The following is a 26,508-nucleotide window of genomic DNA, read 5'->3' on the forward strand; positions in this document are numbered from 1 at the left end:
AGGAACCTTGAACCTTCGAATATTTAATAATTATATCATTGTTATATCATATATGGAAATAAAACATAAACACGTGAACATGAGTTTTATTATTATGGATAGAAATTCGCATGATTTCGATACTTACTCATTATACTAAACCAAGCAATTTTTCGTACAAGTCATTAAAGTAGAATTCGCAGGAACTGCAGAAACCTTCGCATATTTAGTAGTAATAATTATGTCAGTCGTATCTTACATGGAAACAAATAAACATTAAAGTTTTTCTTTGCACGATAAAAAATTTGTATAATTTCGAACATAAGCATGCATACACAGAATAAAAAATCTAATGATACCACTCCTGAGTGAAATAAAATTCAAACTAATTATATATTAGTCAGGGTTGTTTGATCAGCATTTTTGATATTAGTTGGTGTGACCGATCAGACAATAAACTCCAGTCTAACCAATAAAAAATAGAACAATTTACAAATCAATTGTAACTATGAATTTTAACAAAATTATGATCAAATTCAAAATAATTTTTTGTGTTTCATGTATAAAAATTCTTTTATTTGTTTAACAGTTATCAGCCAAATGAGAAAACTCAAATTAATAAAATTTTATATACAAATTAATCGCAAAAACGTAAAATTTATTGATTTGTTTTTTGAAGGAGATGCTCTTTTAAATGATTATCAAATAAATGTAATTTATAAAATTTAGAAGAGTGGGGGCATTTTTTTTTTTGAAATTGTACATATCAATTACTAATTCGTAATATTTGTTATATTATTAATATATTCACCAGTCCTACCAAACCAATAAAAAAAAATAATAAATTTATTAAAACAAATAAACATATATATAATTATCTTATGCATATAAAATTCACCTTATTATACATCATCTTCTTCATCATCTTCAGTTTTATTTCCACCTTCTTCTTCCTCATAGTTATTATCTTCAAAATCGGAATATTTTATGGCCGTTTGATTATTAATTTTTTCCTTTAAAGAATAATATGATTGATTAGCCATGAAATGATATTTTATTAAATACTACTACAAAATTACAAACTTACTAAAAATTTTTTAACTTTTTGTTTCATAATATTCTTTTTCAACATTATTTCGTCATGATGTGGGTTCAAAATTGTTGAGCAGATCGCAAGAACATATGCAAGTTCTGCATTAGAATTGCCACCTTGGAGGACTCTGTCAATAACGCTTGCTAAAACAATCGAAGAATTTTTGTCTTTGGGATTCATTTTTTTGAACAGACCTTCAAAACAATCTTTAACTTCGGATTTTCTCTTCCATTTTGCTACTTCAGACGGCCCAGCATTTGTGTTTATAGGTGGTAAACGGGATCCGAATATAGAAAAAATAGCCTCCATTGATTTTGAGGACAATGTTCTTCTTATAGACCGTACTTGTTTTGTTAACTTTACGAAGAAAGTTAATACTTAATATTTTATTTTATTTTATTAAACATTTTGTTATCGAATAAGGACTTACTTGTTTATGTATATTCTCGTTATAATACGCGATCCAATCGTCTTCAGTAAAATTAGAGAAAAAACTCGCATGGTTCAGTATTAAATATCCTTCAACCGCTCCATAACATTCATCTTTTGTTGGGTAAATTGATACTTTTATTAATAATTTCGAAACATTTTTCACAACATCCTAAAATTAGTCGAAATTCAAAATAATTAGAATGTAAATAAATAATAAAACTAAATATTTCAAAGATATTCCTACCGCTATGAATGATTCTTTAAACGCTTGATGACAAATTTATTTTATCAGAAAGTAAAGTTTTTAACTCGGATTTAAACTCGTGTATTTCTTTACTTAAAGTATCGATTTTATTTTCAATCTTTGTTAATCGATCTACCATAATTACAATAAATATTAATTACAAGATAATTTTATTAATTTCTTAAATATTTGCGAATACCTTCAATTTTTGAATTTGCAGGAAGCCATCTCTTAGTTTGAAGAACGCTAACTTCGTCATTAATGGTTTCGTTGGTGTTAATGTTGGTTTCACTGCTGTTGTTTCTGCTTCGGCTTTGGCTTCTATCACTGCGCTTATGATTCCCTTCGATTAGCAATTCCTCAATTTTCTTACGAGAGGACTCTCTCAATTTATTTCCTGATTCCATAATGATACTTTTGAAAAAGTGGGATTTCTTACAATTTAAGAAAAAAAATATTTCTGAAGGAAAAAAATTGACCATTATTTATGAAAAAAAAAAACTCTTTAAACCCAAATCAAGCAATTTTTCGTACCAGTCATTAACAGAAACTTTCAAATACTCAATAATTACATCATGCAAATTTTCGTACCAGTCATTAAGCAGAACCGCAGAAACTCTCTTAGTAATAATTATGTCAGTTGAGGAAATAAAAACATATACACATGAACATAAGGATAAATTCGCATAATTACTCATTATTCTAAACCAGGAAAAGAAACTTTCTTAGTAATAATTATGTCAGACGAGGAAATAAAAACAAATGCACGTGAACATAAGGATAAATCACATAATTACTCATTATTCTAAACCAGGAAATTTTTTCGTACAATTCGCATAATTACTCATTATTCTAAACCAAGCAAAGAAACTTTCTTAGTAATAATTATGTCAGTTAAGGAAATAAAAACAAATGCACGTGAACATAAGGATAAATTCACATAATTTCGATTACTTACTCATTATTCTAAACCAGGTAATTTTTTCGTACCAGTCATTAAAGTAGAACTGCAGAAACTTTCTTAGTAATAATTATGTCAGTTGAGGAAATAAAAACACGCACGTGAACATAAAGATAATTTCGATTATTTACTCATTATTCTAAACCAGGCGTACCAGTCATTAAAGCAGTAACCGCAGAAACCTTCAAATATTCAATAATTATATCACTTTATATGGAAATAAATAATTACGCGTGAACATGAGTTTTTTCCTTGTTATTATTATGGATAGAACCGCATGATTTCGATACTTACTCATTATACTAAACCAAGCAATTTTTCGTACAAGTCATTAAAGTAGAATCCGCAGGAACCTTGAACCTTCGAATATTTAATAATTATATCATTGTTATATCATATATGGAAATAAAACATAAACACGTGAACATGAGTTTTATTATTATGGATAGAAATTCGCATGATTTTGATACTTACTCATTATACTAAACCAAGCAATTTTTCGTACAAGTCATTAAAGTAGAATTCGCAGGAACTGCAGAAACCTTCGCATACTTAGTAGTAATAATTATGTCAGTCGTATCTTACATGGAAACAATAAAAATTAAAGTTTTTCTTTGTACGATAAAAAATTTATATAATTTCAAAAACATAAGCATGCATACACATTATAAAAAATCTAATGATACACTCCTGAGTGAAATAAAATTCCAACTCATTATATATTAGTCAGGGTTGTTTGATCAGCATTTTTTGATCATGAATTTATTAGTTGGTGTGACCGATCAGACAATGAACTCCAGTCTAACCAATAAAAAATAGAACAATTTTACACATTCAATTGTAACTATGAATTTTAACAAAATTGCGATCAAATTCAAAATAATTTTTTGTGTTTCATGTATAAAAATTCTTTATTGTTTAACAGTTATCAGTCAAATGAGAAAAACTCAAATTAATAAAATTTATTGATTTGTTTTTTGAAGGAGATGCTCTTTTAAATGACATATCAATTACTAATTCGTAATATTATATTATTAATATGAATTTACCAGTCCTGCCAAACCAATAAAAAAAAAATAATAAATTTATTAAAACAAATAAACATATATATAATTATCTTATACATATAATAAAATTCACCTTATTATACATCATCTTCTTCATCATCTTCAGTTTCATTTCCACTTTCTTCTTCCTCATAGCTATTATCTTCAAAATCGGAATAAATTATGACCGTTTAACTATTGATTTTTTTCTTTAAAGATAATATGATTAGCCATGAAATCTTATTTTATTAAATACTACTATAAAATTACAAACTTACTAAAAATTTTTTAACTTTTTGTTTCATGATATTCTTTTTCAACATTATTTCGTCATGATTTGGGTTCAAAATTGTTGAGCAGATCGCAAGAACATATGCAAGTTCTGCATTAGAATGGCCATTTTGGAGGACTTTGTCAATAACGCTTGCTAAAACAATCGAAGAATTTTTGTCTTTGGGATTCATTTTTTTGAACAAGCCTTCAAAACAACTTTTAACCTCGGGTTTTCTTTTCCATTTTGCAATTTCAGATGGCCCGGCATTTGTGTTTATAGGTGGTAAACGGGATCCGAATATAGAAAAAATAGCCTTCATTGATTTCGAGGACAATGTTTCTCTTACGGACCGTACTTGTTTTGTTAACTACGAAGAAAGTTAATACTTAATATTTTATTTTATTATATTAAACATTTTGTTATCGAATAAGGACTTACTTGTTTATGTATATTATCGTTGTAAAACGTGATCCAATCGTCTTCAGTAAAATTAGAGAAAAAACTCGCATGGTTCAGTGATAAATATCCTTCAACCGCTCCACAACATTCATCTTTTGTTGGGTAAATCGATACTTTTATTAATAATTTCAAAACATTTTTCACAACATCCTAAAATTAGTCGAAATTCAAAATAATTAGAATGTAAATAAATAATAAAATTAAATATTTCAAAGATATTTTTACCGCTATGAATGATTCTTTAACGCTTGATGTCAAATTTATTTTATCAGAAAGTAAAGTTTTTAACTCGGATTTAAACTCTTGTATTTCTTTACTTAAAGTATCGATTTTATTTTCAATCTTTGTTAATCGATCTACCATAATTACAATAAATATTAATTACAAGATAATTTTATTAATTTCTTAAATATTTGCGAATACCTTCAATTTTTGAATTTGCAGGAAGCCATCTCTTAGTTTGAAGAACGCTAACTTCGTCATTAATGGTTTCGTTGGTGTTGATGTTGATTTTACTGCTGTTGTTTCTGCTTCGGCTTTGGCTTCTATCACTGCGCTTATGATTCCCTTCGATTAGCAATTCCTCAATTTTCTTACGAGAGGACTCTCTCAATTTATTTCCTGATTCCATAATGATACTTTTGAAAAAGTGGGATTTCTTACAATTTAAGAAAAAAAATATTTCTGAAGGAAAAAAATTGACCATTATTTATGAAAAAAAAAAACTCTTTAAACCCAAATCAAGCAATTTTTTGTACCAGTCATTAACAGAAACTTTTGAATACTCAATAATTACATCATGCAAATTTTCGTACCAGTCATTAAGCAGAACCGCAGAAACTTTCTTAGTAATAATACTTCAGTTGAGGAAATAAAAACACGCACGTGAACATAAGGATAATTTCGATTACTTACTAAACCAGGCAATTTCTTCGTACCAGTCATTAAAGCAGTAACCGCAGAAACTTTCGAATATTTAATAATTATATCACTTTATATGGAAATAAAATAAATACGCGTAAACATGAGTTTTTTTCCTTGTTATTATTATGGATAGAAATCGCATGATTTCGATACTTACTCATTATACTAAACCAAGCAATTTTTTGACAAGTCATTAAAGTAGAATCCGCAGGAACCTTGAACCTTCGAATATTTAATAATTATATCATTGTTATATCATATATGGAAATAAAACATAAACACGTGAACATGAGTTTTATTATTATGGATAGAAATTCGCATGATTTCGATACTTACTCATTATACTAAACCAAGCAATTTTTCGTACAAGTCATTAAAGTAGAATTCGCAGGAACTGCAGAAACCTTCGCATACTTAGTAGTAATAATTATGTCAGTCGTATCTTACATGGAAACAATAAACATTAAAGTTTTTCTTTGTACGATAAAAAATTTATATAATTTCGAAAACATAAGCATGCATACACATTATAAAAAATCTAATGATATCACTCCTGAGTGAAATAAAATTCCAACTCATTATATATTAGTCAGGGTTGTTTGATCAGCATTTTTTGATCACGAATTTATTAGTTGGTGTAACCAATCAGACATGAACAGTCTAACCAATAAAAATGGAACAATTTACGCATTCAACCGTAACTTTACAGAAATCCATAAAACTTACCTTATCAAAAAAGGAAAAGTAATAGTCATATTTTAGATTAGTAACGTTATACAAGATATTAGTATCACTGTCGTTAAATATAATAAACTTTATTAAAATATGTATTTATTTACAAAATATTCATTTGTTTTATTAAACTGGGGTACTATATGTACGATATCTTGTATTGCTTCTATATCAATAAAGTTATAGATTTCCGTAATTTCTAGTAAGGGACACCCATAAAGATGTGGTTGATTTTGAAATTTGAAGTCATACCACTGAATTAATGCGAGATTTAATGGAATATTTTGATTCTTAAGTTCTATTTTCGCTATTAATAAAACCTTAATTTAAAAAATCATTTTTAAATTAGCAATATTATATAAATATGTAGTATCAAATCAATTAAAAAATTACCTGCCCGTAACAAATGCCTTGATCAAAAGCGTAATCAAATAATTCATCAGAATTCATACGAACAGACACATTACTATACCAAGGTCTGCCATAATAACTGTTAGTAGCACGCATTATTGCACCATTTTCTATTATAACTGATCTGTATATTGTCACTTGGCTTTCATTTGCAATACTTTCGTGATCCATATACAGATTTAAACATTCCAAAAAATTGTCAAATCCAGATCTCATTTTGTGGTCTATATTAGCCTGTTCTACAAAAAAATCATGGGCATCTTTTAATAGAAATTCGAAAAGTATTGCTGTAAATTTAAATATACAAGGGATAGTAGCTGAATTTGGTAATCGATGGGTTATATTTGTTATTGATTGTCGCCGAATCTATAAAAATTAATTTTTTTTAGAAATTTAACATAGTATTGTGTATTTTATATAAATAATACTTGCTATTTTCATTATTTGAACTTCAATATTTTTTTTATTACTTAATTGGTAGGGATTCTTAACGTATTCTTTGTGAAGGCTTTCGTAAGTCTCTGTAGTGTATCCATTAACTGCACCAAATGATCGAATTGAATCAATTATATGATATACCTACGAATGCAGTTTTGGTAATTTTAACTCTGAGGGGGACATACATTGGAGAATTTTTATGAACATTTGAGACCAATTGTTTATAGATTCCTGAAATTATAATTTTAAGTATTAGTGGACAGCGTTGTTTTATAATAATTATGTAGTATATACCCTAAATTTGGCTAAATCACTTTCTTTGAAATTTTCATATCGACTAATTGCATACATTTCATTCCAAGCTTCGTAAAGTTTTGCCAGATCTTCATTCTTTACAAAATTTTCATCATCCTCATTATTTACAAATAAATTGTCCACTACAAAAACCATTACTTTCATCAGATTGCGATACTCATTAGCTGTTAATCTGGCTATTGATTGTATGCCATTTGTAAAGATCTTCAAACCGGGAAATCTTGGTATTGCGGCTAATCGATGATCTACTTCATCAACTAAAGTTTTGCCACATTGCGCCCTAAAAGTTTTTTCGTATAATCGATTTGATAATGAAAGAGGCCTAAATCGAGATAATGCATTCTATCAGGCACTGTGGCTTGATAGATATTTATATTACTTAATATAAATTAATAAAAATAAACTCATGTTAGTATAATGCTTGTAATGCTTACGTGATTTGGCAAAATGGCTGGATGCCTAACAAATATTATGTAAACTTACGGCAGATTCCAAAAAAATTAGATATATTTTCAATGCAAACGGAATTTCCCGAGTTTTGATTAAAATACTGCTACATATTAACATGAGTTCGTGGTGTTATATCATCAATTTGTAAATTAAGATCAGCAAGATTGTCTCTTATGACTAGACAAAAATGACAAGGATGTTTCGACATTCGTGATTTGTATGTAAGACAGTACGTTGCAGCTTCCGGCCAGTCAGATATTATAGCTGAAACTCTAGGATAAAACCAAATCATTTCGTTATTTAAAAATAGATCAATGCCATTTTTATTTAATTTTAATAAAGGGTCTAGTAACAATTCCAAAGATTTATGGAAGCATTCGCGAACAGCAATCTTAAATGTTTCAGACTTCCTTTCAGTAATATTATTAGATTTTAAGATCGGCAGATACGCTAATAATTGCTTTGCATCTTTCTTATTACGCCTCCAATTTTTAATATTACCAATAGACAAGTAAATGGGATGGAGTTGACTTTTTCCTAGTGTGTCAACATTTGTAGCGTCAGAATATAATATTAAAAATAAAAGCCTGGCACCAGGTGGCAGGGATTTTTCCGCATTTTCCCACCATATCCCAGTATTTTGTTCGCTAAACTCCCTTTCACCGTTATGCTTTAAGTTTATATGAAGATTAGTAAATATCCTATAATATTAAGTTGTATATTTCATACGAAAGTATAAAATAATTACCTCAACTTTCTCAAAAGTTAACGCAAAATTTTGTAATATGTCCGAAATTGACAAAATATTTTTTATACAGTTTATTAAAGACTGATGATAAAGAAAATACTCATTATTATTATAATTCATTATACTAGTTTTAGTATAATTTAAATTTGGTAGTTTCATATTATTCATATATTTGCGGCCTTGTTCGATAGATCTTGGAAGAGGTGATTTATCTAAATTTGCATGTTTATTAAAGAATTTAATTATAGCATTTCCTGTCGCATTGTTAAGTTTATGTTTCGTAACTAATGCCATTAAATCACCATATGCTTCACTTGGGTAATTAACATTAATTTCTGGTTTGGATTCTTCTTCATTCAATTCTGAATCAGAATCTTCCAAGATATTTTCAAAGACATTTTCATTTTCATCGTGGTCTATTTCTTCTATATTTTGATCAATTTCACCAACCTCTGAAATTGACATCATACTTTGAAAACTCTGATTATTTATTTCTGAGTCTGTACTTTCATTATCAGAAAGATCTTCACATGAATCTTCATGGACCATCTATAAAATTAATTATGTTAAAAAAGAAATTCAAAAAATCTTATAATTTCCTATTTTCTTTACCTCGATATCATGATTATTAGTTTTATATTCAAATTCTTCTAATTCTTCACTATCGCTACTATCGTTATTAGGCGGAGTACAAAAATTCTTATGTTGAATGTATGCAGACCTTGTGCTGAAGTACCTTGGACAAAAAGGGCATTTATATGACATTTTTAAGAGTATTTTATTTACTTGAATTTAAACTTTACAAATTAATTAAAAAATTATTTGCTCATTTATGTCAATTTATAAACGTTTGCATAATGGTGTAGTTAGCCGAAAAATAATTAGCCACAACATGATCCAGCTCAGGCATAGATCATTGTGAAAAGTTTACCTCTTTTTAAATTTTTCTACGAAAAGTGGCGTATTTCGATAATCATAAAGTGAGTTTCGGGCGAAGCTATATTTCAAATTTGAAACAAGCCTCGCCTAATATAAGCCAAAATCTCTAAAATCCTATTTTTGAAACTCTATAGATCAGATCATGTTAATGGAAACATAAGCCGGTTAATCAGATCTACAAAAATTGGTTTTCCCCTGATCGATTTTAATTTTATAATAAATATAATAAACATAAGCTATTATGGATATATAACCAACCCGATCAATCAAAAATTGTGCTCAATTGTAACTGTGATCTGGTTGGTTATACATTTTTTCGGTCAATAGTTGTGCATCAAAAGACCACAAGCATTTTTCTATATATTTATCAATTAATAAGCTTAGAAAAATTTCGTTATAATCATGCACAGCTTATTATTTTATAAAATCTGAATATTTATTGCGAGATATTTCAGATCTAGAAATATAGTAGGGCTTTGCATGAAAGATTATCATTTATCTATTACTTTGTTGTAAATGTAAACGAAAACCTTATAAAATTTGAATATTTATTGCGAAATATTTCGGATCTAGAAATATTGTAGGCTTTGCATGAAAGATTGTCATTTATCTATTAACTTTAATGTAAACGAAAACCTTATAAAATTTGAATGTTTATTCGGATCTAGAAATATTGTAGGGCTTTGCATAAAAGATTGTCATTTATCTATTAACTTTGTTGTAAATGTAACGAAAACCTTATATTTATTGCGATCTAGAAATATATAGGCTTTGCATGAAATTAAACTTGTTGTGTAGTCGATCATTATGCATAATGATCAAATAATTTTTTTTAACAAACAACAGTATATAAAAAGATTTACAAACAATAAAATATATAAATATACATTGTTTCTGTTCATCTTCTGTAGGCTTGGTCCTCATCTTTTTTGTCTGCAGATTTAGTCTCTCAAGCGTCTTGCTCATTTTTCATTTCATGCCTTTTTTATTCTACTGGATTTGCAAATGTTCCCAGATTTTTTTTTTTTTTTTTTTAGAAATATATGCAAGTTCATGTCTTTTCTATTTTCTTTTTCACACCCCTTAACAAAATCCTTTTCAAAAAAAAATTTGCAACGCAATGCGAGTCCACTAACAGAAAAAAACTCATGCTATTATTTCACAGGCATCCTTCAAACTCTCCTTTATCCATTAACCAACCCCTTTCAATCTATCCGTTTAGGCTTGGTCCTCATCTTTTTTGTCTGCAGATTTAGTCTCTCGAGCGTCTTGCTCATTTTTCATTTCATGCCTTTTTTCTTCTACTGGATTTGCCAGATTTTTTTTTTTTATACCATTTTTCTTCTACTGGATTTGCAAATGTTCCCAGATTTTTTTTTTTTTTAGAAATATATGCAAGTTCATGTCTTTTCTATTTCTTCTTCACACATTTAACAAATCCTTTCAAAAAAAAAAAAAAAATTTTGCAACGCAATGCAAGTCCACTAACAGAAAAAAAACTCATGCTATTGTTTCACAGGCATCCTTCAAACTCTCCTTTATCCATTAACCAACCCTTTCTTTTCTCTCTCAATTCATCCATTAAACTCCTTTCTTCTCTTCTATCCATTAAATTTCTCTTTTTTTTTCATTTTTTCAATCATGGACAAAAATAATAATAATAATAATAATAAAAACACTGAAACAGTCGAGCATGTAGACAAACGGAGAAAAACCGACGAATCTTCTGATGAATTAATTAATGGTTGGTTAAATTATATATTTTTGAAAAATAAAAATAATTATTACTAATATATTATTATTTATATTATTTATATTCTACTGTTATAAAGAAGCTTTAACGAAAATATTGCGCCAGAATACAAAAATTTTATCCAAACTGGATATAATTATTTCTAACCAAAAGGCTTTAGAAAACGAGTATCGAAAGTAGAAGAATCGGTCGATAAAAATAATGATAATAATCAAGGGGATGAAGAATATATAAAGGTAAGACCCAAAAATACAAATATTTACGTAAATCATGGTTGAACATTTAGTAGTAATTCCTCATTAAATTATTATATTCTTGATTATAGAAAATAATCAAAGAAGTTGCTAAAAAGTTACTTAAAGCTTCAATATATTCTACCCCCGATGAACTTCGAGAGTTCACTAATAATTATATGAATGAAAACTATGATGATTTTATTAAACGGTTTAAAAGATATGATAAATGGATTATATTTTATGAAAAAAACATTGCTTCTCCCGTAAGTTTTGAGAAATTACGATTTTACATTAATTTATTGAAATTTAAATTTAAAATCTTTTCTTTAGCTTCTAGCTAAACATCGTAGTGCCCGGGGTTCTTTAGCTTCTAAAGTGAAAGACATAATGTATGTCGTTTTTAAAGAATTTAACCTTCCCACAATCCCTGCCGTAAACACGGCATTAAAGGAAAGCGAAATAAGAAAATGGAAAGGGAGCCCAGCCGTGAAAAATTGTTACAGTAATTTATTCAAAAAAATCAAGAATCCAGATCCGGAGACATATATGTCGAGAATCCTCCAAATACTTAAAGGCAAAAATCAATTATCTAATATGCAAATTGCATATGCAATAAGTATTTGTGAAATTATTTTAAATCCGAAAAATTTACATATTCAGGTTACAGAATCTGTCATAAAATCCATTTTAACGAAGAATTTGGTAAGCATTAGAAATTTGAATAAATAGTAATATTTAAAAACTAATTTTGTTTTACTTCTTAGAAAAAAATTACAAGTAAGGATAATTATTCATATTCCGATAATGACGAAATAGAAGCTTCCCAAGAAGCTGAAGAGACAAACAAAGGAGTTGATGAAGCAGCAGAAGTTGATGAAGCAGAAGAAGTAGCTGACGAAGCAGAAGAAGTATTACAAGAAGAGGAAGAAAACGAGATAAGAGAAGAAGACGAGGAGGAAGGCAGAAGAATTTATATAAGTAGTACGGATGAAGAGACAAAAGAAAGAATGAGGCGATTAAAAAAACAATATAAAAAATAAAATAATAATTGACTACGCATATATTTTTTATATTTTAATATCCCCCCATATATTTTAATATCCCATTTATTTTAATAAAGGAGATAATTTTCAAGTCAATAAATAAATACATGTTCGGGTAAAATATATTTGATCATTATGTAGTTGGCCACTTTATTTTGTGTAAATGTGAAATATTACGATTGTAATAAATAAGAATGATTATTTTAGAAACTTGAATTACCAGATGAGATAAGTTACGTAGCGTAATATAAGTTATTGAATTTATTACAGAATATTTCGACCGTAATGCTTCAAAATAGCCCTGTTCATTTCCAGTCGATCGCATTTTTCGGTGTACAACGCAACCATTTTCTGAACTTTTAGCCCGTTTTGAATACCAAAAACAACCAACCAAAATTAGATAATTTCTGTTTACGTGATATTTAAGAAAAAGACATAAGTTATAATTTCCTTTTTAATCCTAACAAAATCAGTTACAGGAAATACAAGGAGTTTGAACTAAATTTCAATCTAAAGCAGTTCAATTTGCGATCGAAAATAAAAAAATTTTATTGGATAATTTTTGTACAACAAAATTCGACCGAAAAATGTACCTGACTGGAAATGAACAGGACTAATATTTACGATCACGTATTATTACAGAATATTTCGATCGTAATGCTTCGGAACATTTTTGATCACGTATTATTACGGAATATTTCGATCGTAATGCTTCGGAACATTTTTGATCACGTATTATTACGGAATATTTCGATCGTAATGCTTCAGAATAATTGCGATATCATAATTCTACGGAATATTTCGATCGTAATGCTTCAGAACATTTACGATATCGTAATTCTACGGAATATTTTGATCGTAATGCTTCGGAACATTTACGATCACGTATTATTACGGAATATTTCAATCGTAATGTTTCGAAACATTTACGATCACGTATTATTACGGAATATTTCGATCGTAATGCTTCGGAACATTTACGATATCGTAATTCTACGGAATATTTTGACCGTAATGTTTCTGAAACATTTACGATCACGTATTATTACGGAATATTTCGATCGTAATGCTTCAGAACATTTTCGATCATGTATTATTACGGAATATTTCGATCATAATGCTTCGGAACAATTGCGATCACGTATTATTACGGAATATTTCGATCGTAATGCTTCGAACATTTTCGATCACGTATTATTACGGAATATTTCGATCGTAATGCTTCAGAACAATTGCGATATCATATTATTACGGAATATTTCGATCGTAATGCTTCAGAACATTTTTGATCACGTATTATTATAGAATATTTCGATCATAATGCTTCGGAATAATTGCGATATCATATTATTATGGAATATTTCGATCGTAATGCTTCGGAACATTTTCGATCACGTATTATTACGAAATATTTCGATCGTAATGCTTCAGAACAATTGCGATCACGTATTATTACGGAATATTTCGATCGTAATGCTTCGGAACATTTTTGATCACGTATTATTATAGAATATTTCGATCGTAATACTTTGGAACAATTTTTCGATCGTAATGCTTCAGAACATTTTCGATCACGTATTATTACAGAATATTTCGATCGTAATGCTTCGGAACATTTACAATATCGTAATTTTACAGAATATTTCGATCATAATGCTTCGGAACAATTGCGATATCATATTATTACAGAATATTTTGATCGTAATGCTTCAGAACATTTACGATCACGTATTATTATGGAATATTTCGATTGTAATGCTTCGGAACATTTACGATCATATATTATTACGGAATATTTCGATCGTAATATTTTGAAATATTTACGATCACGTATTATTATGGAATATTTTGACCGTAATGTTTCAAAACATTTGCGATCACGTATTATTACGGAATATTTTGACCGTAATGCTTTGGAATATTTACGATCACGTATTATTACGGAATATTTCAATCGTAATGCTTCGGAACATTTACGATCACGTATTATTATGGAATATTTTGATCGTAATGTTTCGAAACATTTACGATCACGTATTATTACGGAATATTTTGATTGAAACATTTGCGATCACGTATTATTACAGAATATTTTGACCGTAATGCTTCGGAACATTTACGATCACGTATTATTTCGGAATATTTCGATCGTAATGCTTCGGAACATTTACGATCCCGTATTATTTCGGAATATTTCGATCGTAAAATTACGTAGATTTACAGAAATCCGTAAATCTACAGAACATTATGCCGTAAATGTACGTAATTTTATGAAAATCTGTAAACTTACGGAACATTATGCCGTGTTTAAATTCCTGATGTACCTTTGCGTCTCTCCGGTAGATCCTTATGTGAAAAGGTATGAAAAATCCATTTGCATGTGCTTTCGTAGAGCTCTTGGCATCATACAACAATACTAATTACGTCTCATACCTTCTTATCTTTTTCCCAGCAAGATATAAAGCATGTAATGGTATGTGAAAGTTCAGCCAACATTCCTCAAAAAACTTTTCCGGAGAAAATAGTTTCACTAGCATAGCTAACGCAAAATAAGGTATGTATATGCTAGAAGTTATGTATGTATGAGAGCTAGTTTTCTCACTATGGACCTTGTATTTAGGAAAGCAAGATGTCTGATAAGACCAAGGAATCTGATAAGACCAAGACTCCTGACAAGCTTGACAAGTTTCTCGCTGGTGGAGATATTACTCTCAACTGTTTCATTTCTGACGAGGGAGTGAACGATATTTTTGAAGTAACGATATCTAACGCTAACAACAATAGAGTCTCTTCTCTCACGAAGACAATCAGAACCCGTCGTCTGGATCGATTTCAAGATATAGATTCGACCAATTTGGCTTTATATAGGGTCACATTTATAGCTGATAGTGTCATAATCAACAGCTTAAGAAACATCAGTGAATTTGAAGTAGAAGGTGCAATAAGAATGGAACCGCAAGATACCATTTTTACTCATTTTCCTATACAACCCCAACGTATCTTTAGTGGTGAAAAGGGAATTAATGTTATCGTGTACCCTCCCGCTAAAAGGGTGCTGGAGGTACTAAGCAAAGATAATTAGATTTTTTTATCTATATTTCATTAGCGATAGGTCTAAGCCACGAAGTATAGTCTCATTTTTTATGTAATGTAGGCCAGCTATCGGCAACTATTTTACAGTATTTCATAAATAAAGTATTATTTTATCGAACGTATATGAGAAAGGGTCACGTGCGATGATGCAATGCCTGTACTACATAAAAAGCTATATTAACACCCAGTATTTTCTTTTTCGAACAGAAATAAATTTTTATCTTACTCCGGAAAGTAACACTATTTTTTGTCTGAGCCAAATATTCCTATAAAAACGTAACACTATGTCTTCTGAAACCAGTACACCTTATACTCCAGCTTCCACCTCTATCTCTGTTGCTGAAAATGAGACGGTCTCGTTGGCAGATGAAATTAAAAAATCTGATACAGCCAAGCTTATAGAATATTGGCAAGGGCAGAAAAACTTGGAGCTTAGTGAAACGGCTATCAAAATTTTAGAGAAGAAAGAGCTTAATGGCGGGAACTTCTTTGACATGACCGAAGAAGAGTATATGCAAGATGGTTTAGCAAGAGGACCGGCAAAAAGACTTGTGAAGTTTGCTAAGGAGTGTAAAGATAAAAAGTTGAAGTCGTTCTCCTCGTATAAGACTAAGAAAGACTTGAAAGAGGTGTTAGCAAAGTATGGAGTCCAAGATGGGCGGATAACAGACATACCTCAATTTACACCAAGTATGATTTTTCCTTTTTGCTGTATATTACTTACCCTTCAGGAACTAACGTATAGTATTATTGCTTTATAAATAGAACCCCACAACATCGATGATAAGAACGAGGCTTTGTTACACTATCTTAAAGATATATGACTCAGGCTACGCAATATGGGACCTGTCGTTGAAAGTAATGAAGCTATTCGTTGTGAATATATTTCAGCAATCCTTCATGCATGTATTAATATAGTCAGAGAACTTACCGGAAAAAAAATATCACTAAACCCACAGTTCGAAGTTGTTGGCGAGAAAAATACAAATCGTGTTGATTACGCAATCTAAGCGCTTGAGGAGTTAATTTGCATCACAGAGGGTAAACAATATCAAATTGCAATAGGATTCGCTCAGGTTAGTAAGCCTATTTTATTCCAGAGTTTCTTTGCCTAGGCGCCTCTGGCAAGACTTGTTTCACTAACATACCTCTGGCAATCTACAGAATGTTATACAATGCGAAAGTGCTTTACAAACTAATAAGAGAAAACAAAAGGCAGATGATACATTCGGTGAAGAATATGACTATCTCTTCGGGATCATGACTACAGCTACAGAATGGCATTTTCTTCTTTATATCCCAAATGGGCTTTTTTGCACGAGTAGAAACCCACTCAATATTCATTTTGTCGAATCTGCTTTAGAAGAAGATTCGGAGGATGAAAAGGAGTTGTATAAAAATGTGAAGCGGGTAATGGAGGTTATTGTTGGGTTATTGAAGAAACGGGTGGACGTTGAGAAAGAGCCTAAGAATAAAAAGGCTAAGGTTCAAGAATACCTTAAAAAAGAATAATAATAACGTTACTCCACAACTGTTCGTAGACACTGGTAAAAAAATGGTCTATCTCTATTATATAATCTCTACACATATCTTACATATATCAGGTATTCAAAATGTAGAAAATCATACACAAATAATACACATATCATACACATATCAGGTACTTATTATATATAGGTATACCTATCAGGCACGGATTTATATATGTATGATATATATATTAGTACCCGATATGTGTATGATATGTGTATTATTTGTGTATGATTTTCTACATTTTAAGTACCCAATATGTGTAAGATATGTGTAGGATAAATCATTTTTTTACCAGTGGTATTAGCATAGAACTATCATGTATCACAGACTACGTCCTGAAACTTTGTATTTATTTTTTCGCATGTATTAATAAAAAATTTTCTTGGCAAATTTTGGCGAACTCAGTTCGCCCAAAAACACATATTTTTTTTATTTAGAATGCTTATATACATTGTATTAGTTATATACTATAGATCATGTCATCTGAGCTTGAATTATTGAAATAGCGCATCACTGAACTTGAGGATGAGAATACAGAGCTTAGGAAGGAGAATACTGAGATTATACATGCCACCCAAATTATTTTGGGCTGCTGTAATTATAAGTAAAATCCCAAATTCAATTATGGCATCCCAAATTATTTTGGCACTTTACATAGTAAATTATATATAAACCGAATGAATTATGGTATCCCAAATTATAATTATGGCATCCCAAAATAATTTGGGCAGCATGTATAACACAGGTCGAAATTAGTTAAATAGGATATCAATAGGATATCAATAGGTTATCAATCAGCTATCAATAGGCTACCCTATTGGTAGCCTATTGAACTTGCGCCATAATCTGTCACCAATCGGGCAGGCTAATTGATAACCTATTGAAACCCTATTAATACCTTATTGATAACCAATTTGATAAAAATACCAATAGGATACTAATAGGTTATCAATAAGTTATTAATTGGCTAACAATCAGCCTGCCCAATTGGTGATGGATTATGGCGCAAGTTCAATAGGCTACCAATAGGGTAGCCTATTGATAGCCGATTGATAACCTATTGATAACCTATTGATACCCTATTTAACTAATTTCGACCTGTGTAACTGAGATCCCTTATCTTAAAAACAAGCTCTCAGTGTCTGATGCTGAAATAGCTGAACTTAAGCACAGTAATATCGAGTTTCTAAGAGCGAATGAGGAATATAACGAGAGGTGTGATGCTGAAAATGCCAAACTTAGGGCTGGAATCGTGGAGTTGAAATCTGAGAATGCTGAGCTTAGTGATCGTGTCACAAAAGTGAAACAGAACCAGTTACAAAATGACTCAGCTGAAGGCATTCAGGGTAAGGGAAATATTACCCCTAACAATAACCCATCTAACTTCAATTTGGGTGCGGTCTATCATGAAAAACTGTTAGAAGAGAAAGAGATGGATAATTTCTTGCTTGAGGCTCATAAGAAAATCGTTAGTAGTGAAATAAAGCAACGCAATAAGGAGCGCCAAGCTGATAGAAAAAAACTTAGCAAAGCAGAGCAAGCATCTCTTAACCAAAATCAAGAATCTGATACCAGGTGCTCCACTTCTGAAAAGATACCGGAGGTATTGAATCCCGTGACTAAAATTTCAGCCAGGGCCCCTGGCCAAAATAGCCATAAGAAGAAAGGTGCAGAAAACATCATACAATTGATAGCTGACAGCATTAAGGATGATGTCCAATCGAACGACAAAACCATTCCTTGCGATGTGATTTCAATTGAGAGTTTTGACTAAAATTTATCTACAGATTCATTGCTTTCTCTAGCACAATTATTTGATAAAGCGGATGATGCTGAATATGGCGCAATTTGTGCTAATCAGGAAGAGATTTTGCGCTGGTATTATTATGGAAAGGAAGTTTTAACTCAGGTTAGTGTGATTGTACAAGATGGTAAAAGCAAAATAGGCGAAAAAAAGGCAAAGGGGATAATCTATGATAAAATGTTGGAACACTTATCCATGTTGCGAAAGCAACGATCTAAAGAGACAGGATTGCATCTCCCAGAAATCTCCCGTAAAAACTTACAAAGGAAAACTCAGAAAGCTGTGAAGATATATAAATTATTTGAAAAGGTAGGCAAAGATAATATTAAGTATATTACGACATATAGTGCAAACTCTATTTTTGAGTTGACTAATGATAAAGTTCAAGATATCATAGATAATTTCTCCAAGCATAATGATAACGATAACAGTGATGTGGAAGAAGTATCAAGTCACATAACTGAGATTTCAGCTGGAAGCCCCGGCCAAAATCATGTAACCAAAAATCCTGAAACCAGAGAAAGAATTATAAATGCTCCACCAGCTTTGGAATCAACTGAGGTTAATACATCAGCAAGTGTATCATCTGCATCCCAATCTAAGCCCGATCATTCCTATTTTTGCAACAAGATATTGGATCAATATCCTAATCTATATAGAGAATGTAGTAGTGAAAATTTCGATTATTATGGGATTACTGATGAGACATCATGCGGGAACTATATCTGCCCATTATGCAAATTAGGTCATGATGTTGAAGAAATAGAAGGTAGGTATAAAGCAGGATCTTACTTTATTAAATGTGAACAGCGTGAAATTGAGATAGTTGCATAGTCTCATTGCTTTACAATAGTCTGGGAATTTTAATCTTTTTTTTGAATGAATAGGTCTATATGAGAAAAAAGGGATTTAAATTGTTTGCAGTCATATAAAAAGGAAAATGACTGAGTCTGTTAAAATACTAACCGCCGATTATCTGGATTGGCATGCCAAATTAACTGGGTTACCAAGTATTTTGACAGATAAGATTCATTCCAAATTATACAAAAGATATAAAAAAGAAACTGGATGTGAGCCATGGCAATTATCAAAAGCTGTGACAAGTATATCAGAAAAGCCTCAAGCCTCTGATTTCAAGCCTATCACTTTTGAAGCCAAACCCGATCCAGAATTAATTATCAGATCTGTGTTAGAGCATTTCACATGCCTGAAATTCCGAAATAGTTTTAGAGGGATTGATAATTATAATTTTGCATCACCTCAGCCGTGGAGCTCACCATGTCCTATTTGTGATGGAAAACATGGGAATTATGGATTACATGGCGAATGGTATAAAAATGGAACGGAATATTGTATTACTTGCTTCACTTCAAGCAATAAACTCAAGTTCGCAATTGTAGCCATGTGATGGCATTGTTGATATTATTCCGAAAAATATATTTTTATCAATAAAGCAAAGGCGCATTAAGCGCAATATATTTACATGTCAATATCTAGTGTGTGATTGTGTTTATATGCTAATATTTCTCAGTTTTTCATCTGAGGATCCAGATCCTATAAATGCGTAGTATCATTAGGATAGTCATTGCACTATATAATTTATTCTCGAAACTTCCTGCATATACTCAAGCTTTTGCATGTATTAATAATAAAAAGTCCCCCTTGTTGATCCAGGGAATTTTAGGGAGCATCTGTTGATCTGATTTTCGTGATGAATCATAATAACGTAATTTCCCCAAAGATTTATTCCGAAAATCGAACCTTAAACCCATTACAAGTCATATAAAAAGAAGTTGAGACAGTTTTTATCCGCCTTGTGCAAATATAAGCAAAAAATCAAACGAAAAATCTAATAAAATTTTAAACCTACCATTATTAACATCGACAATATCATCAATCAATCAAACGAGTATAATCCGCAAAGTAATAATAAGGTATGTTGATTTATTGCTCGACTAGATTCTTGAAACATGACATCACGATGTTAATCGATTTTCCCGCCTCTATAGATGTCCATGAAAATTTCGGTCATATTGCTCTTCTTGTTATATATCGGCATTTTGATCTTTGCCGAGAAAATCACAGACCATCATCACGCGTACAATGGACGCAGTGAAATTACTCACATGAATCTCGTCACACGCAACGGCACAGCAGAAGTCTGGCGCAGTATATCAATAATTTTTGAATCATAAGAATCATAAGCATCTTCACGTGCCGAATTCTTGAAACTTTGCGCAGTATCGTACCGGCGATAACGCAAAAAAAATCAAGTAATCAATTCCTTATATATGAGGCGGGATGTAATATTGTGAAAACGAAGTATATCAGTAAGTGTGAATTGGAATACTGTATTATTTTTTTACCTGTTGCTAATACTCACGTAAATATACTATAGATTCGAAATTTCTTAATCTCAGAGAAGTTCTCTTTCGAGTAATAATATTTTATATAGTCTGTGCGCTTGGGAGAGATATAGATAGACAAAAATTCTGTAAATATGGGTGGGATAATTTATTTCTGAATTCTAGTGTAGAAAAAGATTATGGGGGTGATAGGCGTATAGATAGAGAAATAATTTTATTAGCTATAAGATATTTTATGTAAATGTGAGAGAGCAAAGAAATAATTTGATGTTAGGACTCGCATTAAATGGCCTCTCCCTCCCTCTTTGATAGCATCAAATATGTTTCAATTTAGCCGACCATAGGGCACCTCTTGACAGGTTTTACCTGAATCCAGAGTATAGGTCTATTTTCCTAGCCCAAGTAATAGTGAAGAGCACCTCTTGACAGGTTTTACCTGAATCCAGAGTATAGGTATATTTTCCTAGCCCTCACTATTTGCGATCTGGTCTGTTTGTTTTTGATTTTGTTATAGAGCTCCTTATTATCATATCGCATATTCATATACATTATTTTCAAAGGATACTCGTTCGTATTGGGAAGAAGTGATAGATGAACGCAAGAAGGCAGGTGAAAAACCTTTATTTGTGCACATGTTAATTTATGACTACACATAAGCGAAACTACCAAATTGTCTTTATAGAATCGTGTAAAAGAAACTATTCGATCAAAAACAATTGATATATACCAAGCTGTGGGGGAGAACGTTGGTGATGAAATCGTGGACGAATGCCAACAATCATCGAAAAGACTCAAGAAGGACGAACAAGGACGATCAAGAAGCGGAGCAGATTATCATTCAGAAAATAATGTTGAATCGCAGGATCCAGTCTCTGCATCTGATGATGATGATTCGGACGTATCTGATCAGGTAGATTATATTCGGGATAGGTGTTGTTAGCCATAAACGCTTATTATGCTTGCTATTGTCTATCACGTAAAGGAAGCGATTGATAATCAAGAAGTTAAGGAAGCGACAAACGATAAAGTAGAAGTGACGAAGAAAAACAAAGTAAATCTTATTAGATTCTTGGCTTTGTGTATACTGAATACTGATAAGAATCTATGTTCTTGCCATTTAGACGGGACCACTTAGACTAAGCGAAGCAAATAGAAAGGAGGTTGACGAAGCTTACAAGTTAATGGATAGACGATACATGTGGAAACTTTCGTCGGGAAAAGTAATCGAAGATGAACTATATAAATTAGGGAGGGAGCTGGAGTTTGAACAGTTAGTATTCATGCGTGAGGTTATGTTTGCGTAGGAATAATTGTACTAAATTGAAGTTTTATTCCCTAGTGCTGTTCACTCATTTATCCTGGATATTGATGACGAGTTGGTTGCAGACTGTTTCACCAAGACAGAACTTCGTGAGATAGAGCTCACACCTATCCCAGAAGTTCCCGAACTCTCAGATGAAGTTAATAATTTTCTGGGTAAATTTATCGGAAAGGTAATAAATATTTCATTTACATGTTGCTGGCAAACATATGCATAATGCAGTAAGTCATCGAGTTCTTTCTAATTTGCTGTAGACGAACTTAAAGGAAATACAACAACTAATAAAGGAATTAAGTTTCGGTATTGATTATGATAGTGAAAAGCATCACGATATGGACTACATATGCCTGGCTTTACATGCGTTGTAAGTTACGGTTTCTACTTTTGTTCTTTGCGACCGTCTTTGTGTGATGTCAACAGTGAATTGACTAAAATTACTTATAGAATTAGAGAAATTGAAAGTGGAAAAATAACGGAAGCAAATCTAGAAAACTGGTTTAACTGCCACGTCTGGAGTATGGTCTTTGACCACGCATTCGAAAATATAAAGGCCATATCTGTCATCAGGTATTTTCTTTCTTTTTTCTAAAAGAGTGTCTTCTTTGATTTAATGTGATTTCTTTCTTTCAATGATCAAGAGGTGAAAGCACGAGTGTATCGACAGCCACTCGAAAAAATAAAAAAACGAAAAGGAAATTAGGAGACCGTCGAAAAATTGGCCGTAGAGGGGACTGGATCCTCAGAGCTGTCGGAAATGTTGATAAAAATGAATTTGGGGCGGGAGAGGCGGGTAAAGGTTGGGTAGATCAATACGGAACGAAATATCTTAGAGAAGGAGGGCTGAAACTTCCAAAGGTACTTAAAGACATGCTATTAAACTTAATGGAGAAAATATGTTGGAACGATGAAGCACGCAAAAAAATACAAACCGTAGGAATTATTCATGGAGGTATATGACTGATCTTGATTTCCATTAAAGTGTCCATCGTTAACTAATATCTTAATTTTTTATAATAGGCCTTATGATGACAATAGCATATATCGATAACCCAATGGGTTACATTTGCAGATTGCGACGTAGTGATTTGATGGAAGTGCCCGATGTGGCCGAAAAATTCGAATCAATTTTGACAATTCTTGCATCGGTCTTGAATATAAAGGTTAGGTTCATAATTTTGTTAGATATGTTTTACATACAAAGCTCTGATGTATTTGTAAATTTAGTCTGTAGTCCGAGAGACGATAAAGATCGTCCAAAGAAGTGGACAGACTAACAAATCATTTAAGAGTGCCGGGCTTCGGAAACGACCTCGAAATGAAAGTCAGCACCATTTATCTGCGTGCATGTCAACCCCAAAGAAAGCGAGAGTATGTAAAGTGAGTACCGAAAGACCATATCCTGCGTCACCATGTCCAGGATCACCAAATGCTGATCCATTGATTTAATTAGCGAAGTGGGAAAGTGGGAATTAGTTTAGCTTCATATGCTGTATATTGTTAAATTAATATCTTTGGCTTTGACCTTTTTATTTATATTTTGTCAATATATGTATGCGATGTATCGAAAAAATATAAAATTATAATTTCGTCTCAAAATCAGATGACCTTGTGTTAGACTTTCTTTTCTACTTTTCGATTCTTAGCAAAACAGAACGCGCTTATGTACAGTACTGTATATAGCATGCGCTTTATTTTTTAACCATTGTTAACTTATAATTGCTGTGTGAATAAACTAAACTGCACCCTCACCGATCATCCTGTGATTTGAGAAACAACTCGGCGCCCAAGGGAGCTAGGGTGATATAATATATGTCATGTGGAGAACCCTTTGGCTCGGCTAATCACCTATTAATCACGAGAGATTCACAAACTGGTTTATATGCATGTAAATATAAAATTAGCATAGTCGAGATATGGCCCTATATAAATCCTCAGTATGCTTATAATCGAATAAAAATGAATCTGATATTTATTAGAGTATACTATTGCTAAATTGGCTAAAATCGCTAAAAACAGTATAAATCAATAAAATCATTATATTCTGTTATAATCTACCAAAACGCTAATATGGATTTAGATAGTAAAGCCTATTCCAAGTTAATTCATGCACACAATAGTGTTGGAGGCTCTGAAGAATATATAAGAATTATTGTTGCAATATTGCCTTTAGCAGAAAGACATGATCATGAAACACCAGAAATGTGGTGCTCTCGTATTCGTGATCCATTTAGGAAAATACTAGAAGAGAACCCAAGAATCCTTTCTAAGAATGGATATATTACAATGTATGGAAAGCTTGTAGATGATAAGATTCATAATCGTCCAACCAATTATATATATTGCAGTGTATGTAACTCCTTAGTTTTCACACCTGCAAATAGTCTTTTTGAGGATCACTATGGAGATAACCACTTGAAGAGATGTATTTCTGGAAATACTATTTTGAATGAACATGCAAGAAGAAATGAAATTCTCAAATCTATTGATACAAGGGAATTTCAGATCTGGCAATATAAACAATACATATTACAAGAAGAGGCTAAAATTAATCGTCTTCAGCTAGAGCTTTCATTCCAATCTACTCCACATTCAGAAAAGGATAAATTGGCATCGATATCATATGATATTAATGGAAATTTTACGGCTAGCTATGAAAATTATGCACAATCTAAAGCAAAAGATACTATGCCAAATGCTCCAAATTTCGAGCTAGCTTATATTTCACCTACTAGACAAGAAACGATTTTACCAACTTCTTATCAATCATCAAGTCCTAGCCAAAGGCGCTCAGAGTAAGGGATTACAAGTGAAATATTTATCTCATCTCAGTATGCTAAACAAAATAACTTATTACCATCTATAGACCATTTTAATCAGCCCGCATTAAGATTGAGAGATGGTACAAAAATCACATTCGTTTAACGATTAAGAAATATATTAATTATAGACTATTGAAGATTAATATCATTTAGCTAAAGGCGTAATATATAACTTATACTTTATTTTTTATGCTAAATAATCTGCATATATGATCGCCTAGTAAAATTGGTTGAAGGCGCTATACATTTCATGTATTACCTGCCAAATTTTTCAGATTAGTCCTTAACCCAGATCCTGGTTAAGATCATGCACTTTCTAAGGATTGATATAAATTGATCCAAGGGTTCTCCCATTCTCTTTTATAATCACAAAAAAAGAATGTCATTTTACAGATCTCACCCAAGGCAGAGAAGAACATGTGAAGAACATAAAGCTGAGCTGAAAGAAGAGAACTATCATCTTCATAGTAAATTGCAGATAGAAGTTGATACTAATCGCCAGAATGAAAGATAAATTAATCAACTGGAACGGATTATACCCGATGTGAGCAAGAAATTCAAGATTTCAATAAGGAGATAGAATGCCTTGAAAATGCTTCGAAAGAAGAAATAGTAGAGTTAAAATCTGAAATCTCTACCCTAAAAAGTCAGCTATATCAAGCTAGGAATTATGTGCGAGATAAGGGAAAATATATTTCTAGTTTAGAAAAGCAGTTAGTAGGAATCTGAGAACAAGCAAGTTAAATTGCGATGCCAGATCAGAAGCATCTCATCACAAAAAAATTCGCCTGAACGAGGGAATTCTCCAGACTTGTATAATTCTGATGATAATATGGCCACAATCACAAAGCTAGCAAATGCTATAGATGGTTATGTGGATAATAGAGCAACAACTAGAGATATTCTTATAGACCAAATAAAAAGAGCTACAAGGCAGATACGCTGAAAAGAAAATAATTTGCATCAGGATTTAGTCTGTGAGCAACGAAGGCGTTATGATGCAGAAGCTGAGCATGATAATGAAATTATACGAAAGCAACTTGCTGAAGGTAGGATAACTAATATTATTGGTGATCTCCATCAATATCAAACTAA

At 31.3% G+C, this 26,508-nt stretch overlaps 6 protein-coding genes across 6 annotated transcripts; 4 read left to right on the forward strand and 2 right to left on the reverse strand.

Annotated features, from left to right (window-relative positions):
• Window positions 1-881: 881 nt before the first annotated feature.
• On the reverse strand, window positions 882-2,155 carry OCT59_009897 (uncharacterized protein; the record flags this gene model as incomplete). Its single annotated transcript, XM_066132661.1, has 6 exons — window positions 882-992; window positions 1,067-1,429; window positions 1,503-1,673; window positions 1,749-1,771; window positions 1,842-1,880; window positions 1,948-2,155. The coding sequence occupies 6 exons, from the start codon at window positions 2,153-2,155 to the stop codon at window positions 882-884; spliced, it is 915 nt and encodes a 304-aa protein (XP_066000283.1).
• A 1,698-nt stretch (window positions 2,156-3,853) lies between these two features.
• On the reverse strand, window positions 3,854-5,119 carry OCT59_009898 (uncharacterized protein; the record flags this gene model as incomplete). Its single annotated transcript, XM_066132662.1, has 5 exons — window positions 3,854-3,918; window positions 4,030-4,396; window positions 4,468-4,638; window positions 4,714-4,844; window positions 4,912-5,119. The coding sequence occupies 5 exons, from the start codon at window positions 5,117-5,119 to the stop codon at window positions 3,854-3,856; spliced, it is 942 nt and encodes a 313-aa protein (XP_066000284.1).
• Window positions 5,120-11,086: 5,967 nt separating this feature from the next.
• On the forward strand, window positions 11,087-12,474 carry OCT59_009899 (uncharacterized protein; the record flags this gene model as incomplete). The annotated part of the gene is made up of 5 exons (XM_066132663.1): window positions 11,087-11,189; window positions 11,352-11,434; window positions 11,524-11,697; window positions 11,765-12,136; window positions 12,199-12,474. 5 exons carry the CDS (start codon window positions 11,087-11,089, stop codon window positions 12,472-12,474), a joined length of 1,008 nt encoding a protein of 335 aa, XP_066000285.1.
• A 6,061-nt stretch (window positions 12,475-18,535) lies between these two features.
• Window positions 18,536-19,741, forward strand: OCT59_009900 (uncharacterized protein; the record flags this gene model as incomplete). Its single annotated transcript, XM_066132664.1, has 2 exons — window positions 18,536-18,770; window positions 18,891-19,741. 2 exons carry the CDS (start codon window positions 18,536-18,538, stop codon window positions 19,739-19,741), a joined length of 1,086 nt encoding a protein of 361 aa, XP_066000286.1.
• Window positions 19,742-19,847: 106 nt separating this feature from the next.
• OCT59_009901 (uncharacterized protein) lies at window positions 19,848-24,193 on the forward strand (the record flags this gene model as incomplete). Its single annotated transcript, XM_066132665.1, has 17 exons — window positions 19,848-20,236; window positions 20,832-20,841; window positions 20,917-20,934; window positions 21,204-21,237; window positions 21,306-21,343; window positions 21,586-21,632; window positions 21,727-21,760; window positions 21,834-21,878; window positions 21,956-22,183; window positions 22,256-22,324; window positions 22,395-22,543; window positions 22,613-22,766; window positions 22,849-22,958; window positions 23,039-23,161; window positions 23,233-23,543; window positions 23,612-23,754; window positions 23,819-24,193. 17 exons carry the CDS (start codon window positions 19,848-19,850, stop codon window positions 24,038-24,040), a joined length of 2,124 nt encoding a protein of 707 aa, XP_066000287.1. The 3' UTR covers window positions 24,041-24,193.
• Window positions 24,194-24,661: 468 nt separating this feature from the next.
• OCT59_009902 (uncharacterized protein) lies at window positions 24,662-25,390 on the forward strand (the record flags this gene model as incomplete). Its single annotated transcript, XM_025332937.2, has 1 exon — window positions 24,662-25,390. One exon carries the CDS (start codon window positions 24,662-24,664, stop codon window positions 25,388-25,390), a length of 729 nt encoding a protein of 242 aa, XP_025165081.2.
• Between the last annotated feature and the right edge of the window lie 1,118 nt (window positions 25,391-26,508).

This window comes from Rhizophagus irregularis, chromosome 18 (genome assembly GCF_026210795.1).
Source record: "Rhizophagus irregularis chromosome 18, complete sequence".
NCBI lineage: Eukaryota > Fungi > Glomeromycota > Glomeromycetes > Glomerales > Glomeraceae > Rhizophagus > Rhizophagus irregularis.